At 38.9% G+C, this 23,837-nt stretch overlaps 1 protein-coding gene across 1 annotated transcript in view; it reads left to right on the forward strand.

Annotated features, from left to right (window-relative positions):
- LOC136254561 (adhesion G protein-coupled receptor L3-like) overlaps positions 1-23,837 on the forward strand; it is a 45,163-nt gene that overhangs the window by 14,532 nt on the left and 6,794 nt on the right. The window contains exons 8-15 of the mRNA XM_066047299.1: positions 1,766-1,832; positions 2,466-2,576; positions 11,470-11,746; positions 11,801-11,861; positions 13,765-13,845; positions 14,388-14,511; positions 16,659-16,787; positions 23,745-23,805. Coding sequence (XP_065903371.1) covers positions 1,766-1,832; positions 2,466-2,576; positions 11,470-11,746; positions 11,801-11,861; positions 13,765-13,845; positions 14,388-14,511; positions 16,659-16,787; positions 23,745-23,805 — 911 coding nt within the window. The remainder of the gene's footprint in view (positions 1-1,765; positions 1,833-2,465; positions 2,577-11,469; positions 11,747-11,800; positions 11,862-13,764; positions 13,846-14,387; positions 14,512-16,658; positions 16,788-23,744; positions 23,806-23,837) is intronic.

The raw sequence follows: 23,837 nt of genomic DNA on the forward strand, positions 1-23,837 counted from the left end.
TTAGAGCTTGTAAATTAATGTGAAATTAAAAGTTAATTCAATGTGTGATAGTCCTGCACATGTGATGTTAGCTACAGTATTCAATTAAGCTGAAATTACACATACTAAACCATACATTTTCAATGGGTTTACTGGGACAGCGCAGTAGTCTGCAATGTAATGAATGTATCCAAGGTGATATTATTTTAGTTAAGATGGTTATGAACTATGTACACATGTGTATTTTAAATACATGTACATAGGATTGTCAATAGGTAATATTAAACTACTGTACTATTGCAAACATTCTAATGATAAGCTTGATTCTATATGGTCTTAAATTGGAAACTATAGTTGTCACATATGTAGGCAGTGCAGAGTAGGGATGCACCGATTTTGCCAGCAAATATTATGGAAAAATACATAGGTAAAGGTAAACAGCAAAATGCTAGAAAAGTAAGTGGAAAATTGGAAGTGGGCACCAAGGAATGGCAACTTAGCACACTTTGTATGAAAAAGATCGAGATATCCTAATAGAACAGTCATGCATAGTATTAGGCTCATAGGAAATGCAACTGAAGATTGAGCAGAGCAGTCACTATGTACAAATATTCTAATAGAGCAGTCACACATGCTTGTAAGCTTGAGATACTGCAATTAATATTTATTGATGCTCAGCAAAGTAGAGAAATTTGAGCAAAATGTTGAGCAAAATGTTGAGCAAAATAGGTAAGAAAAAAAAGAATTGTTGGAATGAAAAATAGGCGGGAAAAAAGTAAAATAGGCTCATCCCAAGTGCAGAGTGATTTGCTTAATATGGTACACTTAATACCCAAGAGCTGATAGTCTACATGCAGAAGTGACTATGACTAAAGCTACATCCAAAAATAGTTCAGTCTGTTGCAAATAATTATATGTAAGTGCATAAACATACCAAAATTTGAAGGTTCATTTAAATTCAAATGTAAAGTTAAAACATTCAAATCCTGTTGGCAAGCATCCAACGTCTATTATTACAGTAGGTCATGCAGCACTATACAGTACATGATGCATACCATGTGCACATGTCAAGTTGTTTGCAGAGATGAAACTTGTACTTCGTTACACTTATTGTAAACCCTGATGTCTGAAGGCAGAAGCTAGAAGTTATACATGCATCAGGTGTGAGGTTGTTTACAGTGATTAAACTTTGTTATTGTTTACACTCAACTTATATTAGTGTCTGTAATGAGCAGTAGTAGATAAATACTGTCTGATTGACTAAAATAAAGTAGTGTGATTGATTAGAAGTACATATCTGATTTGACAACTAGTGTTATCATAGTAATAGATGCCTCACAGCATAGCAACAATATGGTTGCTTAGCTACGGTTGCTAGGTAACCATTTGTAAAGTAAATGTCACTTTGGGACCATAATGGTTGGGCAGTGATTGCTAAGTGTGATCAGTGGTTACAGTTGCTATGGTTGTCGGATTAAGGATGGGTGGCTGTAGTATTAATAGTTCTTATATTGTGCAGGATGGAAATAGTGTTCAACTTCACTTCGCACTAATTTACTCTTTTGTTTACAATACTTGCACCATTAATCCAGCCATCCGTCCTGTTACATATTATACTGATTGTATGTTTTATTTATTAAAAACATTTGAATAATAAGTCACTGTTTTTCATTCAAACAATCAAATCCTCAATATGTATATATCATCAGGTCTAGTTCCAGGTTGTAATTACTTTCATATCAGGTGAATATCTTAGCTCCTGACACTTGTCTTCATTGTTCCACAGGATCTGTGTCCTGATGTGTTTAGTACACCACAAAATGATCAATCAGTTTGTGTAGAGAGAATTAATGGTAAGCTGTTTGGTAGAAGCTATACTCAACTTGATGTTACATGTTTGTTCAGAGTACAATAAGGCCAATGTAATAGATTCCTTGTCTCCCGTCACCTTAAAAGCAATCAGGTAGTGAGGGTGGGTGGTTATTATTATTATTTGTGATAAACTGTATACCAGCTAATTAGTTCAGACAACAAACTAGCTATAAATGAAAGTGACAGCAACAAAACGCTTTCCAAGATAATAAGTAACCAATTAAATCTTCTCCAAATATGGTTTCAATTGCTGTAGTAACTGAGTGGGGTGACAGCACAGTAGATTTTAGTGATGTTTGGGATCAAATTATCCAGCTATTTGTGGAGATAAGCTATACTTCCAACAATGTTTTAATGTTAGGGACTAGACCATAGTTGCTAGAGCACAGTAGCTATGCCCCTAGTTCATTACATGGAACAATGAAAAGTAACAAAATGAACGATTGTTTATGTAGCAGTATCTCTTGGCTGTTCATCTGTGTAGGAATTATTCATTTCTTACTCATAATTATGTAATTGTTTTCTTCCTAGATTTTAGTCATGCATGTGTGAACAGAATATGCTTAGTGATAAACTATGCATAGACTATACAGATACAGTATTTGTGTTCTCAGGGTTTCGTGGATGCCAGTTAGGTCAAGATGATAGCTGGAATATGACATGGCCATCAACTGGTATAAGAAGGACAGCTAAGCAGAAGTGTCTAGGAAGTAGTGAAACAAAAGGTATAGTTTTTTTTTCTAAATTCATGACTGCACGTAAGAAAACTACTTTAAAGCCAGCAGTCTTCAAATTATAACCCATTGTAAAATTTTTACATTGAGTATGCTTAATAGTAGGAACCACAAAGGAGTAGGCGTGCCTCACAAAATAACATCACCCAAAAACTAGCTATAGCCTCAATTTTCCCTGATGACGATGAGGCATGTATTGGTTAGGTAAAACTAAGCCCAAACAAGCTATCAGATCAACCCGAAATGCTTTCAACAAGTTGCTATGGAATTTAAAAAATAATTATATTTAATGCAATTTTCGACTGACTGACTGACTGACTGAGTAAGTAACTGACTGACTGATGCAAGCATACCTCGATAATGGCTAAGGCTATAGGCTCGAATTTTTCACTGTTTGATGTTGTTTCAGCCCGAGAGGTGCATTTTGGTATACCGCTATACGATTCTTCATGGACTTACCAGTGTCCTCCTTTGGGTCCCATTCATCTTTGCTGACAGTGAAAAGCGTTGATTTGGTGGTAGCATGTGATGGCTTCCCTTCATAATATCGTCCATATTTTTCATAGTGGCTGTTTTGATTGCAGAGGTGCTTTTCGGACAGTTCTTCATTCGTACTACTGTGTAACGGGTTGAACATAGCCAACAACGAAGCGTAATGGATGCTTCACTTTTCAGACAATAATTGATATAACTGGGGTGTTCTGCACCAGTTCTTTCTTTTGGTATGTAGAGGTGCTTTTTGAACAGTTCTTGATTCAAAATGCTATGTAACAGGTTGAACATAGCTAACAACAAAGCATAATGGATACTTCATGTTGCGGGGCTGACGATAGTAGGTTCGATCGAAGGTGATAACAAGAGCGATAACTAGTGACAATCCCTTCACGCTACTGAAGCCATAACTATATAGTACACACGTGAGATAATTACAAGAAACAGAAGAATACTAAGGCCTAACCTAGAGTACATAGTACAGTGTTATACAAAGTGTATGCATGTTCAAGTTCAGTTCCCAACATCCTACGGGGGGGCCAAGAGAGAGTCCGCCCACTCTGCAAACTTGCCCATTGCTTTCCTTGCTGAAGTACGTATTGGGCGAGGGTTAGTAGCTGTATCATTGTCATCTGAGGAGGTAATATCTGGTTGAGCTAATGGTGTAGCATGATCGTCAGAGATGTGAGATATCTGTTCAGAAGTATTATCACTAGAACTAACTTCAAGGGGGAATAGCTTCACAATTGGTCTATTGGTCTTACCGTTGCTAGTTCTTATATTGGCAGCTCGAACAAGACCATCACCACCAACAATAAGTACTTCAACCACAGCAAGTTTCCAGTCCAGCCTTGGCCCTTCATTGTGTATCAGAACAACATCTCCTTCTTTGATCTCTCGTTTGTTGTTTCCTGGCTTCTGATAGTACTCCCTTAAAGAAGTTAGGTACTCACGCTTCCACCGTGTAGCAAAGTGATTTAGTAATAATGATTGTACTTTTGCGGCCTTGCTCAGTCTGTTGCTCTCATTGTAGGATGGATCTTGTAAATCCTCCGCCGCCACAAGATGGTATGGTAATGTAGTCAAACTTCTTCCATACAGCAAATGTGAAGGAGTAAGTGGTTGTGGGTCTCTTATATCATCTGAAATATAAGTGAGTGGTCTGTTGTTTAATGTTAGTTCTACCTCTACCACTATTGTCTGTAGCACTTGCAGGCTCACATGTGCTCTTCCAAGAGTCTTCTTAATAGCAGCTTTGGTTAATCCAATCAGGCGTTCCCAGAAGCCACCAAACCATGGAGCCTTCTTTGGTATAAATTGCCAAGTTGTTCCTTGCCTGTTAATGGTTGCGATGACTTCTGAAGTAAAAAGGTTCTTAAGTTCACTTGCAGCTGCTTCATAAGTTGAAGCGTTGTCAGAGATCATGAGGTGTGGTAGTGATCGACGACCCACAAATCTACGAAAAGCTAACAAAAAGGTCTCAGTTGACAAGTCTTCCACAATTTCCAAATGGACTGCTCTACTGGTGGCACAAGTAAATAAGCACACGTATGCCTTAATTTCTTCACTGCCTCTCTTAACATAGAGTGCCCCAGTAAAATCTACACCAGTCACTGTGAAAGGTCTAACATCTTGTAGTCGAGATTTGGGTAAAGGAGCAGGATCAGGTGGTTTGTATGGCTTACCACTGTGTCGACGGCAGATTGTACAATGGTGTAGGATACTCTTTACAAACTGTCTTGCAGTAGGGACCCAGTATGTCTGTCGAAGAGCAGTTACTGTGCTTCCTAATCCACAGTGACATAGTTTCACATGTATGTCATGAACAATTAACCTTGTGAATGGGTGCTTGGCTGGAAGCAAGTAGGGGAACTTAGCAAGCTGACTGATTGGGGCATTGTTGATTCTGCCTCCACAACGGATGAATCCATCTGAGTCCAAGAAAAGTCTTAACTGACGGACAAGTAGAGGTCTCTTCTTCTTAGAGTTGTGACACTTAAGGCTGTCTTGTTCTAACCAGTACACGTCTTTCTGACAGTCAGCAATCCAAGCCATTCTAGCAGTACGTAGCTCTTCAGCTGAAAGAGTACCCTTCTTGAGTGATTGTTGGTGACAATAATTAAAGACAAATCTAAGTACATATGCAGTCACAGCCAAAAGTTTGAACAATGTACTATATTTAGTGACTGGTATGATGTAGTGCAAACCTGTGTTGGGTGGTTTCAGTCCATCTGCTGGTATGAAGTCATCAACTGTTCCAGCTAGAGCACAGAGGTAGAAAGCCGGTGAATGCTCCCACTTTGGCCATTTGTCTTTATGTGGCAGCCATGGTGGTCCGTGTCTCCAGAACTGTGAGGAGGCAAACTGATCAAAGGAGAGTCCACGAGTGAGTAAGTCAGCAGGGTTGTCATCAGTTGGGCAGTAGTGCCAGGAAGCGGTTGGAACCAGTCGGTGAATCTCCCCAATACGGTGAGCAACAAATGGTGGTAAATGTTTGGTACTGTGTATCCAGTACATGACAATCTGGCTATCAGTCCAGAGATGAATTGGGATAGATGTCAGCTCAAGTGATGTCATAACAAAGTGGGTGATTCTTACTCCAATGACGGCAGCCATTAACTCCAGTCTGGGTAATGTGGTGATCTTCAGTGGAGCAACACGGCATTTAGCCATAATGAATGATATACAGCCTCCTGAATTACAGAATGTAACGGCTCCATATGCTTTTGTACTAGCATCAGTATATGTGTGTAGCTCAACTTGTGTAGGGTCAAAGGTGGTGGAAGTGTACCGTCGGTTAATGGAAACAGATGGGAGATTGTGTAGATCTTTCAAAATCTCTTGCCATTCTCTGTTTAGATCGGTCTCCAAGGGTTCATCCCATTCAACATGCATCTGCCATAGTCTTTGCATCAAGAGTTTGGAGCGGATGGTTACAGGCACTGTAAATCCAATTGGATCAAAGGTTTTTGATGATTCTTGCAGCACTTCTCGCTTGGTTGTAAGGTTAAGGTTTCTAGTTGACAGAGCTGTTCTCTTCGGTATCAGGGATATCTGATCTGTTAAGGTGTTCCAATGCAAGCCGAGAACATTAGTAGGAATGTTGGAATCGGCTGTGTTGTGTTGCATAGCAATTGTACAAAGCTGTTGACTATTGGAAGCCCATGCTCTTAGATTGAAACCTGCCTCTGACAGTATTGTCCTGGCCTCATGGTAATACTGCACAGCTTCAGCTTCAGTTTTGCCACCTGAAATAACATTATCAACATACAGGTTCTGTTGAATATCTTGTGATAAGGGAGTGTTGTACTGTTGTAAATGGTGGTACAGTGTGGCATACAAAATAAATGGGGAACTCACGGCTCCAAAGAGTACAGTTCTGAAGCGGTACACCTGAAGATCTGAGTGAGGGTCTTTTGGATTGGCTAACCAGAAAAAACGTGTGAAATCTCTGTCTTGCTCATGGAGATAGATGTGTAAAAAAGCCTTTTCAATGTCAGTTGACACCCCAAAATTATGAGTGCGGAAGCGTAGAAGAATGGAACAGAGATTGTTGAGAAAATCAGGACACTGCGATAAACAGTCATTGAGAGAAGGATCACTTCTGGATTGACGGCAGCTACAGTCATATACCACTCTGATTGGCGTAGTTGCAGAGTTCTTCTTCACACAATGATGTGGAATATAATGGACTTTCCCTGTGTTTGGTGTAATGGATATGTCTACCCGTTCAATGAACCCTCTACAGACCTGATCTTGGATGACTCCATCATAAAGTTGTAACATACCAGGAGTCTGTGCCAGACGCTTGGCAAGAGAGCGAACTCGTTGCAAACAAATGTTGTAGTTCGATGGTAGGGGAGGATGATGTTCCTTCCATGGGAGTTTGGCACAATATGACTTGTCGTTTAATTGTGTGATGGAATTCTTAGAGTAATGTTTGAGAAACTGTTGGTTTGTACTCAAGACGCTGTCCTTATGAGGTTCTGTGCCAGTTGTTTCTAGGGTCCAAAACTTCTCCAGATCACAGGTTACATCATCAGTTATTCCAATGTGAAAGGTACTGGTGATCTCGCTTTGAGATTTAGCTACTGGAAGTGGACCAGAAAGAAGGTACCCTAATTTAGAATTCATTGCTGTAGGACCATTTCCTCTGATAATGTCGTCTTCAACAATGTCCCAATAGTGATCCACGCCGATAAGCAATGAAATCTTGAAATTCTCATTACTTGAAACGGGGTGAGCTAGTGGTAGCTCCCTTAAGTATGGCAACTGCACAACTTCTGTGTTGACTGTATGTGTTAGTGGTACAGCAATACTGGGTACAATGAGGACAGAAAGTGGGACATACCTTCCAGATCTGGTCTTCAACTTGATAGATGCAACATCTAATTTCTGACTGATAGGGTTATTGGCCCCAAATGTAGAAATACAAATATCCTCTTGTTTGGTTGGGTGTAGGGACAGTGCATCTGCAAGGTCACTTGTGAGAAACGACCGTTGTGACCCCTCATCAAACAGGATGTTTGTCTTAGCTTCAGCATGGCTTGATGACACCGTAGCAACAGCAGTCTTTAAGAGACAAATCTTGTTTGTGTGTGAAACCATAGAGTGTTGAGTATTTGGGGATGACAGCGTGGTAAGTGAAGCATTAGTGTTAGCAGTAGTGGCGTTAATGGGAGGTTTCACACTTGTATTTCCTGAACTGTTGGGAGGTTGCTCAAGCAGTCGTGACATGTTTCCAGTTGTTGACTTGTCTGGTGGTTTCTCTGTATCAGCACATAAACTTGTGTGGTGTTTACGAGTACAGATCCGACAGCGGTGTTTAGAATTACACTGTGATACCCTGTGTCTTCCTAGGCAGTTAAAACACAACTTGTGTTGTCTTGCAATGTCCAACCGTTGCTTTGGATCTTTCACAGTAAGGCAATTTGCAGGAGCATGAGTGCCGTGGCAGTAAACACAGTTTGGGGTTGATACTTTCCGTTCAGTAATGCCATGTCCATGTTGTGTCTTTCTGTCAGTGTTTGTAAGGAAGGTAGCAGTTGGTGGGTATCCAGATTGATGGTACTTGGTGACATCGCTTGTGCCCATCTCTAAGATGTGAATTTCACTGTGAATAGCCTTTCTAAGGTCAACAAATGTCCACTCATCTGTTCCATGAGCTCTGGCCAGATTACGCCTGATATCCATTGGTAGTTTACCCATTATACTTGTAACTAGCATTGCTCCATACTCACTAGTAGGTTTGCCAAGTGATGTGAGAGAACGAGTGTGTGTTTCAATTGCATCATAGAATAGTTGCAGCGAGTCGAGCGAGTTAGTTGGACCTGACAAATCAATGAGTGCCTTCATGTGAGCACTGATTAGCTTGTGGGGTTGTCCATACCTGTCTTGTAGCAGTGTTACTGAGTCATTGTAGCTATCATTGGTGAGTGGGAGGCCAGAAATTACACGTAGAGCTCCACCCTGCAGCTGGGCACGAAGGTAGTTCAGTTTCTGCACCCCTGATAATGCAGGGTTATTGTGCACAGCTGTCTCAAAACAATCCCAGAATGATTGCCAGTCTAGAATATCCCCCAGAGAACAGTGGAATGCTTAACTTGGGAAGACGAGTGATGTCTTGGGGTTTATGGGTCACTGTTGCAGCAATACGTTCTGGGGAAACCCCTGGGGTAGAGTGCGTCTCGGTGTGCTCACGTGACTCTGTACTCGGTCGGAGGGAGTGGACCGGTTGAGTTACTTTACTGACTTCTATAAGATGTGTGATTCTGGCGATGTGCGTGGCTATGAGAGAGCAATACTCTTCAGAGTCAGTGATTTCTTTCTCTAGCTCCTCCTCGTCGGTGAGTGACACAGCTATCTTCGTATCTAGCTCTGTTGGAATAGTCTGCTTCCTTTGCAACTGGTCGCGAAGGTCTGTTAGTGAGGTAGCGTCAGGTTTTGAGGGTGCGTCTGAGTTAAATATTTCTACTGTCTCCATAACCTTCGAAACTAATTTCTTCAGGTGGGATCTGTAGGTGCGACGTGACGTCGTGTTGTGCTTCAGCTCCTCCGTGGACATCTCGATGAATCGTCAGCTTGTCTGAAAATAGAGTCAACAAAAACAACAGTGTCAATATGGCGGCGTGCTTGCCTCTACGGGTACCGTTTCACACCACGGTACCAGGTTGAAACGCTTGCGATGAAGACCAGAAAGGTCTAGAGTGGTCACAGCACCAGAAATGTTGCGGGGCTGACGATAGTAGGTTTGATCGAAGGTGATAACAAGAGCGATAACTAGTGACAATCCCTTCACGCTACTGAAGCCATAACTATATAGTACACATGTGAGATAATTATAAGAAACGGAAGAATACTAAGGCCTAACCTAGAGTACATAGTACAGTGTTATACAAAGTGTATGCATGTTCAAGTTCAGTTCCCAACACTTCACTTTTCAGATGATAATTTTTTTCTGCACATTATACATATAACACAAAACTGATTACAAGCTACCAAACTAAGTACAAGTAACTAAACTACATACTGAGCTACACCTACTTAGCTACATTACAAAACCTAATCAAATTCTATAGTGTCCTCCGAGCAGAGAGCATAGCATCTGACGTCCATTTTGGCATTATATTTCCGTAAAGTCACTAATAAATGTTGCAACAATTGCCTCCGAGCCAACTCCCGAGACAGACCATTTTTAACTGTAGTGCAGTCAGCAATTGTAAAAAGAGTGGACAGTGCAAAAGGAGACCACACATCGAATGATTCACATACTAGGGAAATAAAGTCCCTCCATCATTGGTAACAGATTCTAAATAATGATTGTCCTTAGCTTCCTCACCAGAAGTAGATGATAATTGATATAGTTGGGGTGCATGGCGCCCTTTTCAGATGCATTCACCAGTCATAATAATTTTATTTGAAATAAAGTTAACAAACAAGTACACAAAAAAATTGGAATTTTCAACTGGCAGATCTCCACTTCCACAGTCAATTGACTCGCATAACCTACAAGAACCAATAAAAAGTACTGAAACAAGTTGGAGTAGTCCATGATATTAAAACAATAAGAAGTGTTATATCCCTACTGTGCTCTGTGATTTAATATCATGCACCAGCGTTGAAACCGGGTCGGGTCATCCGGGTCAACTGGGTCTCATTTTCTCCGGGTCCGACCCGGTTTACAAATTATCCGGGTCTAACTCGAATTGGATCATGTGAGAAACGAAATTGTTCGTTTGATGACCTGGAAACTTATAAACGCTATCGCGTAGCTCTTTCGTGAGCCACGTCCACTTATCACATTACAAACATACGCTCAGCCACGCCCATTTATTAGTAAGTGCAGTATGTAGCATGAAACTGAGGGTATCTATGGCGAGGGGTAGCTATTGTCAGTAGGTGATGACCTTTTTTTTTTTTTTTTGGTCTTCAACAGCTAGGCTGAAGTTGCAATTCCAAAGTGGAACCCCTTTTTAAAAGTCTGGATCCGTCCCTGTTTACTCAACACGCTCAAAACGTAGTCTCGCTTGCTCGAGACTAGCCAAAACATAGCTCTTATCGCACGCCTCGGCTTTAATTAATCCGGGTCACATCCGGGTCATCCGAGTCAGCAGTAGTGACCCGGTTTCAACGCTGTCATGCACTACTCCAGCTTGATTTAGTACTTTTTATTGATATGCTATATCCCTACTCTAGTTGAAAATTCAATTTTTTTAATGTACTTGTACTGTATATGTATGTACATGTAAAAGAAAGTAAGTGTACAAGGGGTTGGGAATGAGGTGGGGGGAGAGGAACTTCTATGTAAGAATCCCACCCACCACCTCTATCCACTGCACCTATTCTATCATATGCTACCTGTATGCAGTACATAATTTGGTATTAGAAACTTGTACACTCACACAGTGCTAGCTACTAAATATGTGAATACTTGGTTTACTTTACAATATGTGTTTTATTTATTTTACTAGTAACATAGTCCTCTAGAAACCTGCAAGGAGACCTGTAAAGCAATGGGTCTGTTTGCATAGATTTAGACACTATCAAGTCACAATGCAATTATTACTTGTTATAGTTCACAACCTTACTACATGTAGAAAGTGAATCCTTGGAAGTGTATACTCATTTTCACCACATTGATTGCTATTATGATAGCCAGTTCACTTTTGCTGTTAACTTCCCATTTAGTATGGGATTATACCAGAGGCTTTCTTGGTACTCCCAACATTAATTGAAACTGCAATTGTCTGGCCATTCTTGAAGACCATAGTGTAGATTTTACAGCAATAGTGTTTCAAGGTATACATAGATGGCTAATATTTACCATTAGGTTTGTCAACATAGTAGCAATTGAGTACACTACAGTACAGGTCATACATTGTGTGTTTTGTAGGATTTGCATACAGAAAGTGTCTTGGAAATAATACGTGGGGATCTGTAAATGTATCGAATTGTCGAACAGTGGAAATGTCAAGAATTGCATTAAGAGCTAAAGAATTAGAAAATATTGTTCAAATGATGTATGCCAACACAAGTGATATGACTCGGACTTTTAGCACAGAAATTGTGCTAAATACTATTAAGCGATTAAAAACTGTTACTTTGGCCTCTCAGCCAATTTTACCATTGGATTTATCTTCAATATCCAAAATACTGAGCATCATCACCTCGTAAGTACAGTATGTCATTATGGATTTATACTTATCACTAAATGTAATATGCAGTGTGATTAAAGGAGAAATTGATAACAACAATGATTATCGGCAAATACCAGAGATCATCGAGGTAAATGCCATAGTGTTCAAATACGTAGTTATTAAACTTTTCTAGTGGTACATATGAAACTCAGTATACACACACAATGTGCTGGCATTGCAACTAGGGGAGGCTACCCAGATTATAGAATCTCTTGTGGCGAGGGGGGGAGCTGGCGCGAGGGCTGTACCCCTCAAAAGCAGCAGTAGCTCTTTGTATAGCTTCATAATATCACAAAGATCACTACCATCAATTTACAATTTGAAGCATTTTAACTAAAGCACTAACTGATCTAGTTAGTATCTAAACAGGATATATGAAGTCAATGAAATCATAAGAGTTTTGGAAAAGTTATTGTAGGGTTAAAACTCATATGTGACTGGATTTCACATAACAGGGCTTCCACACACACAAAATCAAACTTACGATTTTACCAGAAGTGGATTACTGGTCTAATACACTATCATATTTCACACTGTACTTCCTTCAGCACTGACAAGTCTGGTTTCTGTAGCAGCTTTCTTCTGACCCTGTCAAAGCCACGAGTGTGAGATTGGCACCATTAAATGGCCATGGCTTTGTGATAATGGTGTGTAGTGAGCTGGGACTTCACAGAGAGCTCGCCAATAGTGTTCTCAGTCAATGTGGAGTAATTTGAGGGCCATGGAGGGCCATGGAGAGCCCAAACGTGGCCTCTGGATTCCAATTGTCTTCTTACTTCATTTTATACCAGTATATTTAAGACCACCGTCCACCCCCACCCTCCCACCCTATTACTACCACCTGTGATATTATTACCCGCTCAAAAAAAGCTGCTCAAAACAGGGCAAATTTTGGGTATCAGAAATGTATACACCCACTCAGTGATAGCTAGTGAACAGATGAACAATTGGTGCAAATTTTGTTTGCACAGCTGTAGGCACTGGGAAGTTATTACACTATGATTCCTTAAAATCGCCATATCTCCTAACAAAGCTTTGTGCGTTGAAGCCTTGTTTTGTCAAATTCAGTCACATATATAGAATGTAGCCTGTACATAATGTGTTTGGAAATACTTGGTACAGTGGGAAGGGCTACAACTGAGTGAGTGGTTTAATTCCCACATATATCAAAGCATTTTTTGTTTGTTTTTGGACTACTTTTAGGAACACATTATTTTGACAAGGTGCTTGTCTGCTCTACTGCAATATTTGAATGTTCTTTTAAGTATGTGATTTTTTCAGCGTCACTTCAAGAAGTTAATTGTGGCAAACTTATTCTGAGGAGGACTAAGCCCCTCCTTGGTGGGCTGAGAGGACTTCAACCCTCCTTTCACTGCTTTTGGATTACTGAATTGCAGTATTATGTTGGTACCATGGACTTTGTTGACAACTGCTCATGTCTAGCTGTAGTTTTTAAACTAGTTGACAAGTCTATCAAGTGCACTTTAAACCTCTACTATACTTTGTGGAAAATAAAGTTCACTTTCCATCAATTTTGATCTCGCGTATGCAAATTCTTCTTACTAAATGACAGTGCTGCATAAACAACCTTTATTCACTGAATGAAGGTTTATTTTCTGTAGTTCAAAGCCTGTTTGCTCATGTGGGTGTTGAACAGACATATGTACACAGACATGCAGACACACGGTTTTAGTCAAAGTGATTTCAGTAAACTATAGGAACGTGCCCACAGCCTGCTTTCAGACTGCTGTGGGAACACCTTGTTTGAAAAAGTAGTGAAAAAGGGAGCATGCCTACACCTGAGATATACTAGTGGATATGTAATCCATGACTCAGTAATGTGTATAGACTGAAGTAGTCCGCTAGTATATCTGGAGGTGTAGGTGACCTCCTTGTTTCACTACTTTTTATATTCCTAATCAAACTTTAAATTCTTTGTATACAGTATTAGGTTAGTATGCTTTAGCTTGTAACACATCTTGATCTAATAGGTTGTTGTACAGTTGTTAGACAATGTTCTGGATGAAGAGAATAACATATCATTTAGTGGAGTGAATAATGAAATAAATAAGGTTAGTGACTTTAATACTTTATGTAGTGCACATTATACATGTGCTATGGTAAAGTTCCTATAGGGACTTGTGTGTACATGTTGACAGTTCATTTCAGAGCTGTGTTGTACAGTAGTAGCTTAGGGTCGGCATGGATAATAATAATGACTTAAATAAGACTTATTATCATCATCATCATCACTGCAGAAATGGCTGCCACCTGTGATTTCACAACTTTATTCACCCGGATTTTTGAAGGCCGCGCCATATTTATATAGCTTGGCTGTTTTTGCATGGATGCTAGTTAGCACACAAATATGAGCTACGTGTGATATTCACCCAATGATTGTCACTATGCAACGCTTTTATTCACATTATGTGTACAGTGCTCCATCTGTATGTGTCTGGTGTGTGTGCATGCATGTGTGTGTGTGTGTGTGTGTGTGTGTGTGTGTGTGTGTGTGTGTGTGTGTGTGTGTGTGTGTGTGTGTGCATGTGTGTGAGGGTATTGGTTAGTAAGGAATACTGATAATATTATTTTGCGCATGTATGTACATATATAGCGCAATCTAACAATTGCTGAACAACTTCAAGCTGTTATTGAACGAACAGGCATACTGCTCAGTAGAACTCTACCCACTGATGCTGCAAATATTATCGAGGAAAAGTTTAACTACACCAACATTGGTAAGTTACACAACAACACAATGACTAAAGGAAGTTGTTTGTGTGAGGGAAGAGAATCTCTAACAGCAGGGGCTGTGCTTGTTAATATGCTGTTACAGTATGCTTTTAAAAACAATTGTCTAATATACTTTTTGAGAATAACTCCATTATTCACTAATTGTGCTTTTATTATCCCACAGGGACCTGCAAAGCCTGGTATTTAAATAAATTGATGGACTATAGCTGTCATAGATACAGACTAGTTAAACTACTCCCATGAAGCCATGCATAAAATTAAAGGATTCTAATTAATTGACATTGCCTGCATATAGGTGCAGAAAGTTGTAGCTGCAACCTCAAGAAAATGTCACACAGTGGGTATGTAGCAGCTGCAATATTTGTAGATGCATGGCTTCAATAAGGAGACTAAGGACAATATGACCAGTCATGGGAATAATGACCAGTTGTGTGGACTCCTCTTGAAGCCACTTCAGCTTGACAAGCATATCTGTCCAGTGCTGCGAGTATACTCTCATCATATGACTTCTTATCTGGAAGCAGTAGGTGCAGTTTTCAAAGCATATAATAGGCATTGTCAGTTAGCTAGAACATTTTGTGAATCTCATAATAATATTATTTCATCAGTATTATTTAATAGTTAAATATTTTATGGTTTCAAAGGAGTAGCTAACTTTCAATATTAATAACTTAGCTACCTAATCTATGACAGCTATAGTCTATCAGTGTGGGTCCCTGGTTTTAATGCAGGTGACTGCTGTATTAGAGTGTTTCAATCATTTTACTCAGCAATGAAACTTTGTGCTGTAAGTATAACCTATATCCAACACTTGTATATTGCATGATTACCTTTATTAGGCTTTTTCCGCAGGTTGTTCTCATTCCCGCTTTCTGTTCCTGTCACGTTCCTGTTTTCCGCGAATTCTACCAACCCGAATTCAATTGCTAAAGTGACGAATTCAATTTCCAAAGTGACGAATTCAATTTCCAAAGTAACGAATTCAATTTCCAATGGGATAAATTCAATTTCCAAAGTGCCTAATTCAATTGCCAAAACCTGTGTTAATATAGCTAGCTAGCTAATTAGATTTTGGTGTGTAAATACTACAATTTAATGTATTTCATAAATTATTTTGTAATTTGTCAAGGAAGCATAACTCAAACAAACCACATGATATTCACAAAAGTATCTTCTCCTAGCTGTTTTAGTGTGTCCATTGTGTCTTCTCATGAAAATTCTCTGCCCTTCATTTTTTCCACATAAGAACAAAATATGTTCCCTTTCACCTTGAAGAAATTCATTATTACTAGTAGCCTATACACACTGATTTTTTGATTGATTTATACTCATACTGTATAACCCATTGTGAAAGGCATTCACAACATCTTTAGGAACTCATTTCTTGTATTTCAAGCTGATATGAATAAACCACCTCAAAGTAAGTACTTACTTACCTAGAAAGTTAACCTTCATTTTTCACATACAGGCTGTTTTTAGCATATGAGCATTTTGCTTATGTGGGTGCAGAAAGACAAACAAACAAAAAATATAAACACATGTTTTTCAGAAAACAATTTCAGGAAACCAGGCATGTGTCCATAGCTGGCCACACTTGCCTGGTTTAAAAATCAAGCCATAGCCTTAGCCAATATTAGTTATGCTTGTCTGAAGGCATCAGTATGTACGTAATTCAGTCAGTAAACACTGCTGTCAAAATAATAAAATTCTGTAGCAACTTATCTGGGCTGCTCTGAAGACACTACCTAACCAATACTGCCAAGGTTCCTGAAGATATTGTAAGACTGGTTTCTGGTCAATATATTTTTTGGAGAAAGTACATTCCTTAATGATCTCCAATACAGTACTGTTGTATTGTGTGATAGAGTTAATGTTTCAGTATTTCAGTGTCAAAAAGCTTTTATTTCTCACACATAGCCTTCTTTGCTCTTTATGCGTTATGCTCACATTGGTGTGGACATACACACAAACACAGAGCAGATTCCATTTCAGTGGCACACACCTGGTTTATGATTTACAAGCTGACTCCAGTTATTAATGAATGTACTGTGTTGTATGCATGCAAATTTATATTCTTGAGAATAGAATGCTGTTAGTAAAGTATGTATTACTGTATATATACATACTGTAGTTATTCAAGTACAAATTCCAACTGAACAAGATTTGATGGACAAAGATTCTATAGAATTTTCAGATGATATGAGGGGAACTCGTATGAGAATACCGAGTGCATCTATTCAAAATGAGATGCAAAGACAAGGTATAGCACTCACAGTGGATGCATACCACAAGCACATTATTTTATTATTCAGTAAATGATAATAAGGCACACTTTGTGTGAATGTGTTACAACCCACGGAAAAATTGGAATAGCCACCCATTAACAGAGTTGGGGGTTGTTATTCTAAAAATGTAACTCGTTACTTCTACGCCATGTAGCGTGAAAGAGTTACATATTACTCACAGAAAAACAGTAACGCATGACATATTTCTCATTACTTTGAAGACTGTAACTAGTAATATATTACATTTATTTGTTACTAGCTATAAGTCTAACTTCTAAAAACAAGCTACCAGCCTACAACTACAAGTGACGGAGCAAGACATGGGTTTCTCTGGTCTAATTCAGCCTCAAAAAATACTTTGCTGTAGTGTCTTGGCTTCACCATACACTATCACTCTTTATTCATGCTTGCAACTCTGTCTCCAGGACCAAATACAACCAGTCACGAGGCTGACTATGTACAATGTGCCTTAAAAAGAAGTAATGCATTACATTTGTTACAATTTCCCAATGTAATATCGATTTTATATTACCTGCTACTTCATCATGTTTTGTTATATTACTCATTAGTACAAAAGTAATATTATTGCATAACGTGTTTCATAACACGTTACCCCCAACTCTGTCTTACTAACACAGTAATTGGCAACAAATTAATGGCTATGCACATAAATGTTTGTAATTCCACTACAACAATCATACAATTCAGTCTTAAACTGTTCACTAAACTGTCCATCAATATAAGTCCAGCAAATTCTCAGTACCACTTGATATTGACACCTTTAACCTTGTTGCATTGATGGCCACTTTTGTGAACAATGGTAAGATAGCTGTACTAATCTGTCCATTACTCGCGTACACCGTAGCTAGCCTTCCTCAGTTGTTCTCCTCATCCTATTGTCCCACTAATAAGTGAATTATGGATCTGACAGATCACAAATCATGTGATAACCCAGCAGTAATTGCTACAAAATAACCACGAGTAGGCACTAGTTTTCTCACACCATCATGGCATTCCATGTCATAGTAAACAATGATCTTCTTAATAGCAACTCCAGATTCATACATTAAACCACTGCATACGCTCATGCACTACAGAAAACATAGCATTTAAGGTGTGGTCTTGAGCCAAATAAGGAACTTGGCAAATATGTTTCTCAACCCTCATGCCACCTTTTCCAGATTGCAGTGTTTTAACTGTTATGTAAAGAACTTTGTATGGGAGGTTCAAAGCAAAAAAGTATTCCATAGTTTAGCCATACAAGCACAAGTGTTCTATCAGGCTATTAGCCTGCAAATAGGCCTGGCAGTTCTATAATATTATTATTGAACTATGGGTCTATAAAGTGTACTGCAACTGCCCAATATACTTTGAGTGAGTATTCACCCACTCTGGCCAGTACAATCAATCAATCAAGCCAGTCTAGGCAAATAATAGCCTGTACTGTGCTGGCTGACTGCCGACCACTGGATTTAATTTATAGACACACTTGAAGATTTTGATGATGGTTGCTTGTGGTCAGCAGCAGTTAATGTTTTTACTACATTTTGTTAACAACAAAAAAAGACGAATCTTAGGAATATAATGGAAATATGCTTATTAAAGTACCAAAATCAAAAACTTAATCCTTGAGAAGATGTACTAGACTCACGAATTATTAATGCAGGTGTAACACAGGTGTAACACAGGTACAACGCAGGTACTACTAATGATAAGACTACTCTGTGTTTCTAATCGTTTCGTATGTCTTGTGTGTATCTCAGGTTGACAGTTCTCTATGCCAAATAAAGCACTGCCATGGCTTGTGCTTTATGGGAATTATAACACTCAAAGAGTGGTCTCAAGATGAAGCCTTGTGCTATATCTGTCTCCCACCCACTAGTAGTAAAGTAACGAGTTACTTTACAAAGTTATACCCCAACACTGTGTATGTATGTATGTATTGCAAAAGGCTACAGTATAATTATATTATTTTTTGCATGGGAGGATCAAAACGTCCATAAAGTAGCAAGTGCTCTTTATGGTAAAGATTTTTTTAGATGAAAGACATGCAACAGTTATGGAAGCTATGTTGATTTGTGTTTATGAGTAAACAACACAGCTCTATTTTCTTTACAAAAAAACAGCCTGCTATGTTGTAGTGGGACTTATTGGTATTGTTACTATGTATCTAATCCAAGCTATAAAAAAAGAGTGCAGCCCTCAGAAAGGCTACTGTGAAAAAGATGTGAAATCCAAGGTGCAACCAAGAAATGGCTGTGATGGTAGGTTAATGGTAAAACTTTTCACCTGAATTGTCGTTATTAAAATTTTTACCATTAACCTATCATCACAGCCATTTCTTGGCCGCCACCTTGGATTACACATCTTTTTTCACAATAGCCTTTCTGAGGGCCGCACTCTTTTTTTACAGCTTGGCTGTTTTGGATTAGATTTCACTTCTTTTTGTATTTGCTTTTTTAACCTATCTGTTTCTTCTTTACCACAGACAGAAGAAAAAGATGAAGCAGATTTTAAATCCTTTAGCAAATTCTGATTATATCAGTAAATGTACAAATTATATAATACATGCATTTATTATTCCCTACGGATAACTTGTTTAATTTGCAGCTGATCTCTCTACTGGGTGACTTGAAATGTAGCTGAACTTTCTACAGGGTGAATTGCTTGTAGATAAACTCTCTGCAGGATTCTTTCTACAGGGTGACTTGTTTCTAGCTGAACTCTCTGCAAGGTTATCTGTTTGTAGTTGAATTCTCTACAGGGTGATTTGTTTCTAGCTGATCCCTCTACAGGGTGACTTGTTTCTAGCTGATCTCTCCTTTTTTCTAGCTGATCTCTCTACAGGGCAACTTGTTTACACAGTAGCTGAACTCTCTACAGGGTGGTGTCTTTGTAGCTGAACTCTCCACAGGGTGATTTGTTTCTATCTGATCTTTCTACAAGGTTACTTTGTCTGGCTTATCTCTCTAAAGGGTGATTTGTTTTTGTAGCTGAACACTCTACAAGGTAACTTCTTCTAACTGAACTCTCTACAGGGTGACTTGTTTCTACAGTAGCTGAACTCTCTACAAGTGATTTGTTTGCAGCTGAACTCTCTACATGGTGGTTACTTTGTAGGTGAACTCTCTACAAGGTAACTTCTTCTAGCTGATCTCTCTACAGGATGACTTGTTTCTAACTGAACTTTCTACAGCCGAATTCTCTACGAGGTAACTTCTTCTAGCTGATCTCTCTATAGGGCAATTTGTTTGTAGCTGAATTCTCTACAGGGTGATTTGTTTGCAGCTGAACTCTTTACATGGTGGTTTCTTAGTAGCTGAACACTCTACAAGGTGACTTCTTCTAGCTGAACTCTCTACAGGGTGATCTTTTCGTCGTAGCTGAACTCTCTACAGGATGATTTGTTTGCAGCTGAACTCACAGCATGATGGTTTCTTTGTAGCTGAACTCTCTACAAGGTAACTTCTTCTAGCTGATCTCTCTACAGGGTGAATTGTTTGTAGCTGAACTCTCTACAGGGTGATCTATTCATAGCTGAACTCTCTACAGGGTGATTTCTTTGCAGCTGAACTCTCTACATGATGGTTTCTTTATAGCTGAACTCTCTACAAGGTAACTTCTTCTAGCTGATCTTTCTACAGGGCGGTTTGTTTGTAGCTGAATTCTCTACAGGGTGATTTATTTGCAGCTGAACTCTCTATAAGGTGACTTCTTCTAGCTGAACTCTCTACAGGGTGATATTTTCGTAGCTGAACTCTCTCCAGAGTGGTTTTTTTGCAGCTGAACTCTCTACAAGGTGACTTCTTCTAGCTGATCTCTCTACAGGATGATTTTGTTTGCAGCTGAACTCTCTACATGGTGCATGGTTTCTTTGTAACTGAACTCTCTACAGGATGACTCCTTTTAGCTGATCTCTCTACAGGGTGATTTGTTTGCAGCTGCGCTTTCTACATGGTGGTTTCTTTGTAACTGAACTCTGTACAAGGTGACTTCTTCTAGCTGATCTCTCTACAGGGTGACTTGTTTCTAGGTTAACTCTCTACAGGGTGACTTGCCTGTAGCTGAATTGTCTATCCGATTAACTGGTTGTAGTTGAATTCCATACAGAATAACTTGCAATGTAATATAATTCTATAGTGGAGTAAGTTACAAACGTATCTGAATGTTCTATTAGGGTGACTGTTCTATTAGAGTATCTCGATCTCGCATTTGCTACACGTAGTTGCCTTTCGAATCATAACTCAGTGGTTTGTAATCCGATTCTTCTGTACTACTACAAGGACTTTCTACGATGATTATTCCAGCTACTTACAGATTTTAAGCTCATTGCTTTTGGTGGTTTACCTGGTAGGCGTGAAAATTAATAGTTTTTTTATTCATAAAAATCGATTGTGTAATTGTGACACAGGTTGGGTTTTGTGTCATATCTCTATGGTCTTTATCTCGATTCCTTTCAAACCACAAAAAGGCACTCCTACAATGGTTACTCCATCCACATAGCAATTTTCAACTCATTCCTCCAAGGGGTTTACCCTGTGGGCATGACAGACCTTTGACCTTATTTTACGCAAATAATTGGTCATAACTCCGTGAATGTTTTTTTGTTTGTTATTAAAATGCACACATAAACAGTTCATTCTGACAAAGGGAGCTTTCCCTCATACACCGCCAGAGAGAAGTCTGTCAGATCTCTCTGGGGCCGACCAGCAGTAGAACGACTGCCACGAAGACACATAATAGCTGATTGCAATAAAGAAAAAGACAATCTGCAGCAAATAAAGGAGATGACAACATTATATTTCTGGCTCTGCTTTGTAGCGAGAAGTGAAGCTAGTCGTTTGTATGTAATCTCTGTTGGTTTGTTCATTCCACCTAAAGCAGAAAACACAAGAGGTGTGAATGATTCCCTCTCTATTTCACGAACACGTTGTTCATAATTCCTTCGTTTTTCTTGGTCATGTGATCGGAAACAGCTGGCAATGTTCATCGGATTCCTACCAAAGTTGGTACTAAGATCCACCTTAATGAGCCCTTTATGTGTGCTAAATTTTAGCCCGATTGGAGCACGCATTCATGTGTTATGGTGGATTTTGCGAAGTGTGCTAAATGAAGTAGAAGAAAAAAAACGAAGAAATTAAAACGAAATTTTGTTCGCTCATATCTCAGAAATGGCTAGAGCAATTTTCTTCACATTTGGTATGTAGACTCCCGTAACTGGCCGGCACATCTGTAACAAATTTGGTTCCAATCGGATTAGGGATCACAGAGCTACATAGGTGAGAAAAATGTGTTTTCTTTCTTTCTGTTAATATACTCACGGTGTGGGGTGCCGGCTTCTTGGGCCGTACGACACACTACCGTTTGTCTTGATATTGTAGATAGGGACCAGCCGATTATGCTCAATATTTTACATGCTGCATGCTGCTCAAAATTTTGCCTATTATGCTTAAATTAATGCTCAATATTTACCTATTATGCTCAAATTATACTCAATATTTATACCTCAGTTCCCATGTATCTCTAGTAAATTTGCACTTAATGGGACAACAGTAAGTTGCTGAATCCTTGCTTGTCAAACGCATGTCGCAGAAAAGATTGATATACTCTAATAGAACAGTCAGCTGTCTGATTATTTTCTGACTGTTCTATTAAAGTATATCAATCTTTTTCTGTTTGACAAGCAAGAATTTATGGTAATGCACAAGTGTTCTGCCTGTTATGCTAACATTATGCTCAATGCATTCAGGAACCTATTATGTTCATTATTATGCCTGCATAATTGGCGGGTCCTAATTGTAGAAGACTAATTATAACAACAAGTACATGCACCATAATTATGTGACCTGATCCATAAAAATCCGTCACAATCGCACATTTTTTTTTTGAATTCCTGTTCATTAAATATTTATAATCTACTTAGCCAAGTGTACCCTCCGGCAAAGTTTCAGCCTCATATGCCGATACGTTTTGGAGTTACATCCATACAAGGTAGCAACAACAGGTATAGTGATTTGTACAGCCAGTGTAGGGAAAATAAATTACAGGTGCTCACTAAAATGATTGTAACTTACGAACGGAATGCTGTACGGAGTTGAAATTTGCGCCATCGTGTTAGCCATGGATAGGGGAATCGATTACTGGGTAATTGTTTCTTTTCATCACCTTTCTTTATTGCATATAAAGGAAAAATTTTGAGAAAGATTGATCATGTTTGATTGCTTCAATGTGACGTAAACAAATGCCTATAACTTTTGTGTCGTTGGGTCTACTGCAATGAAATAACGATTTGATTGCTTCAATGTGACGTAAACAAATGCCCATAACTTTCATGTCATTGGGTCTACTGCAACGAAACAACAATTTTCTAACGTTTCTTGAGTAGGCGAATAAGATGATATCCAGATTTTTATTACTAGTCCTTTCCTTCACTAAGAAAAAGGTGTTCAAAAAATGTATGGAAATTTTCAATAATAAGCAAGTATTTCACCGATTGCTTTATAAGGCTTGCAAAATTGTGTTTGGTTTTCTGGTCACATATAGGTTCTTCTACTATAGTCAATTTGCATTCACCTGAGTCCTCATGTTTTGTTAATAATTCTTGTAAATACATGGGTCAGCTTCCCAAACCTTTAACAGTGTTGTGGAGCCTTATAAACACTGGAATTGTTATCAAAAATCACTTTGATACAAGCAAGAACAAGTGAATTATGAGGCTTCAAAAATACCCCTGGTATAAACAATCCAGGCATGCAAACATGTTTAAAACATGAAAACATGCTTGTTGCTGTACAAAACCATTGGAAGTGAACACATGTTCACCTTTTTGATAGTACTATTATTTCTCGGGGCTCAGGTAAATGTGAACTGACTATAATCACTTCAATCAATTACTTGATTTAATATTGTTGTTTCTTCTGTACTGTATGTAGGTAGAAGACCTCCAGTTGTCAACATTATTAGTAGGAATATTCACTTACCTACACAGGAGGGGTAAGTGGTATCTGAGCTGTTTATGTATTTGT

The sequence above is a fragment of the Dysidea avara genome, chromosome 4 (genome assembly GCF_963678975.1).
Source record: "Dysidea avara chromosome 4, odDysAvar1.4, whole genome shotgun sequence".
Taxonomy (NCBI): domain Eukaryota; kingdom Metazoa; phylum Porifera; class Demospongiae; order Dictyoceratida; family Dysideidae; genus Dysidea; species Dysidea avara.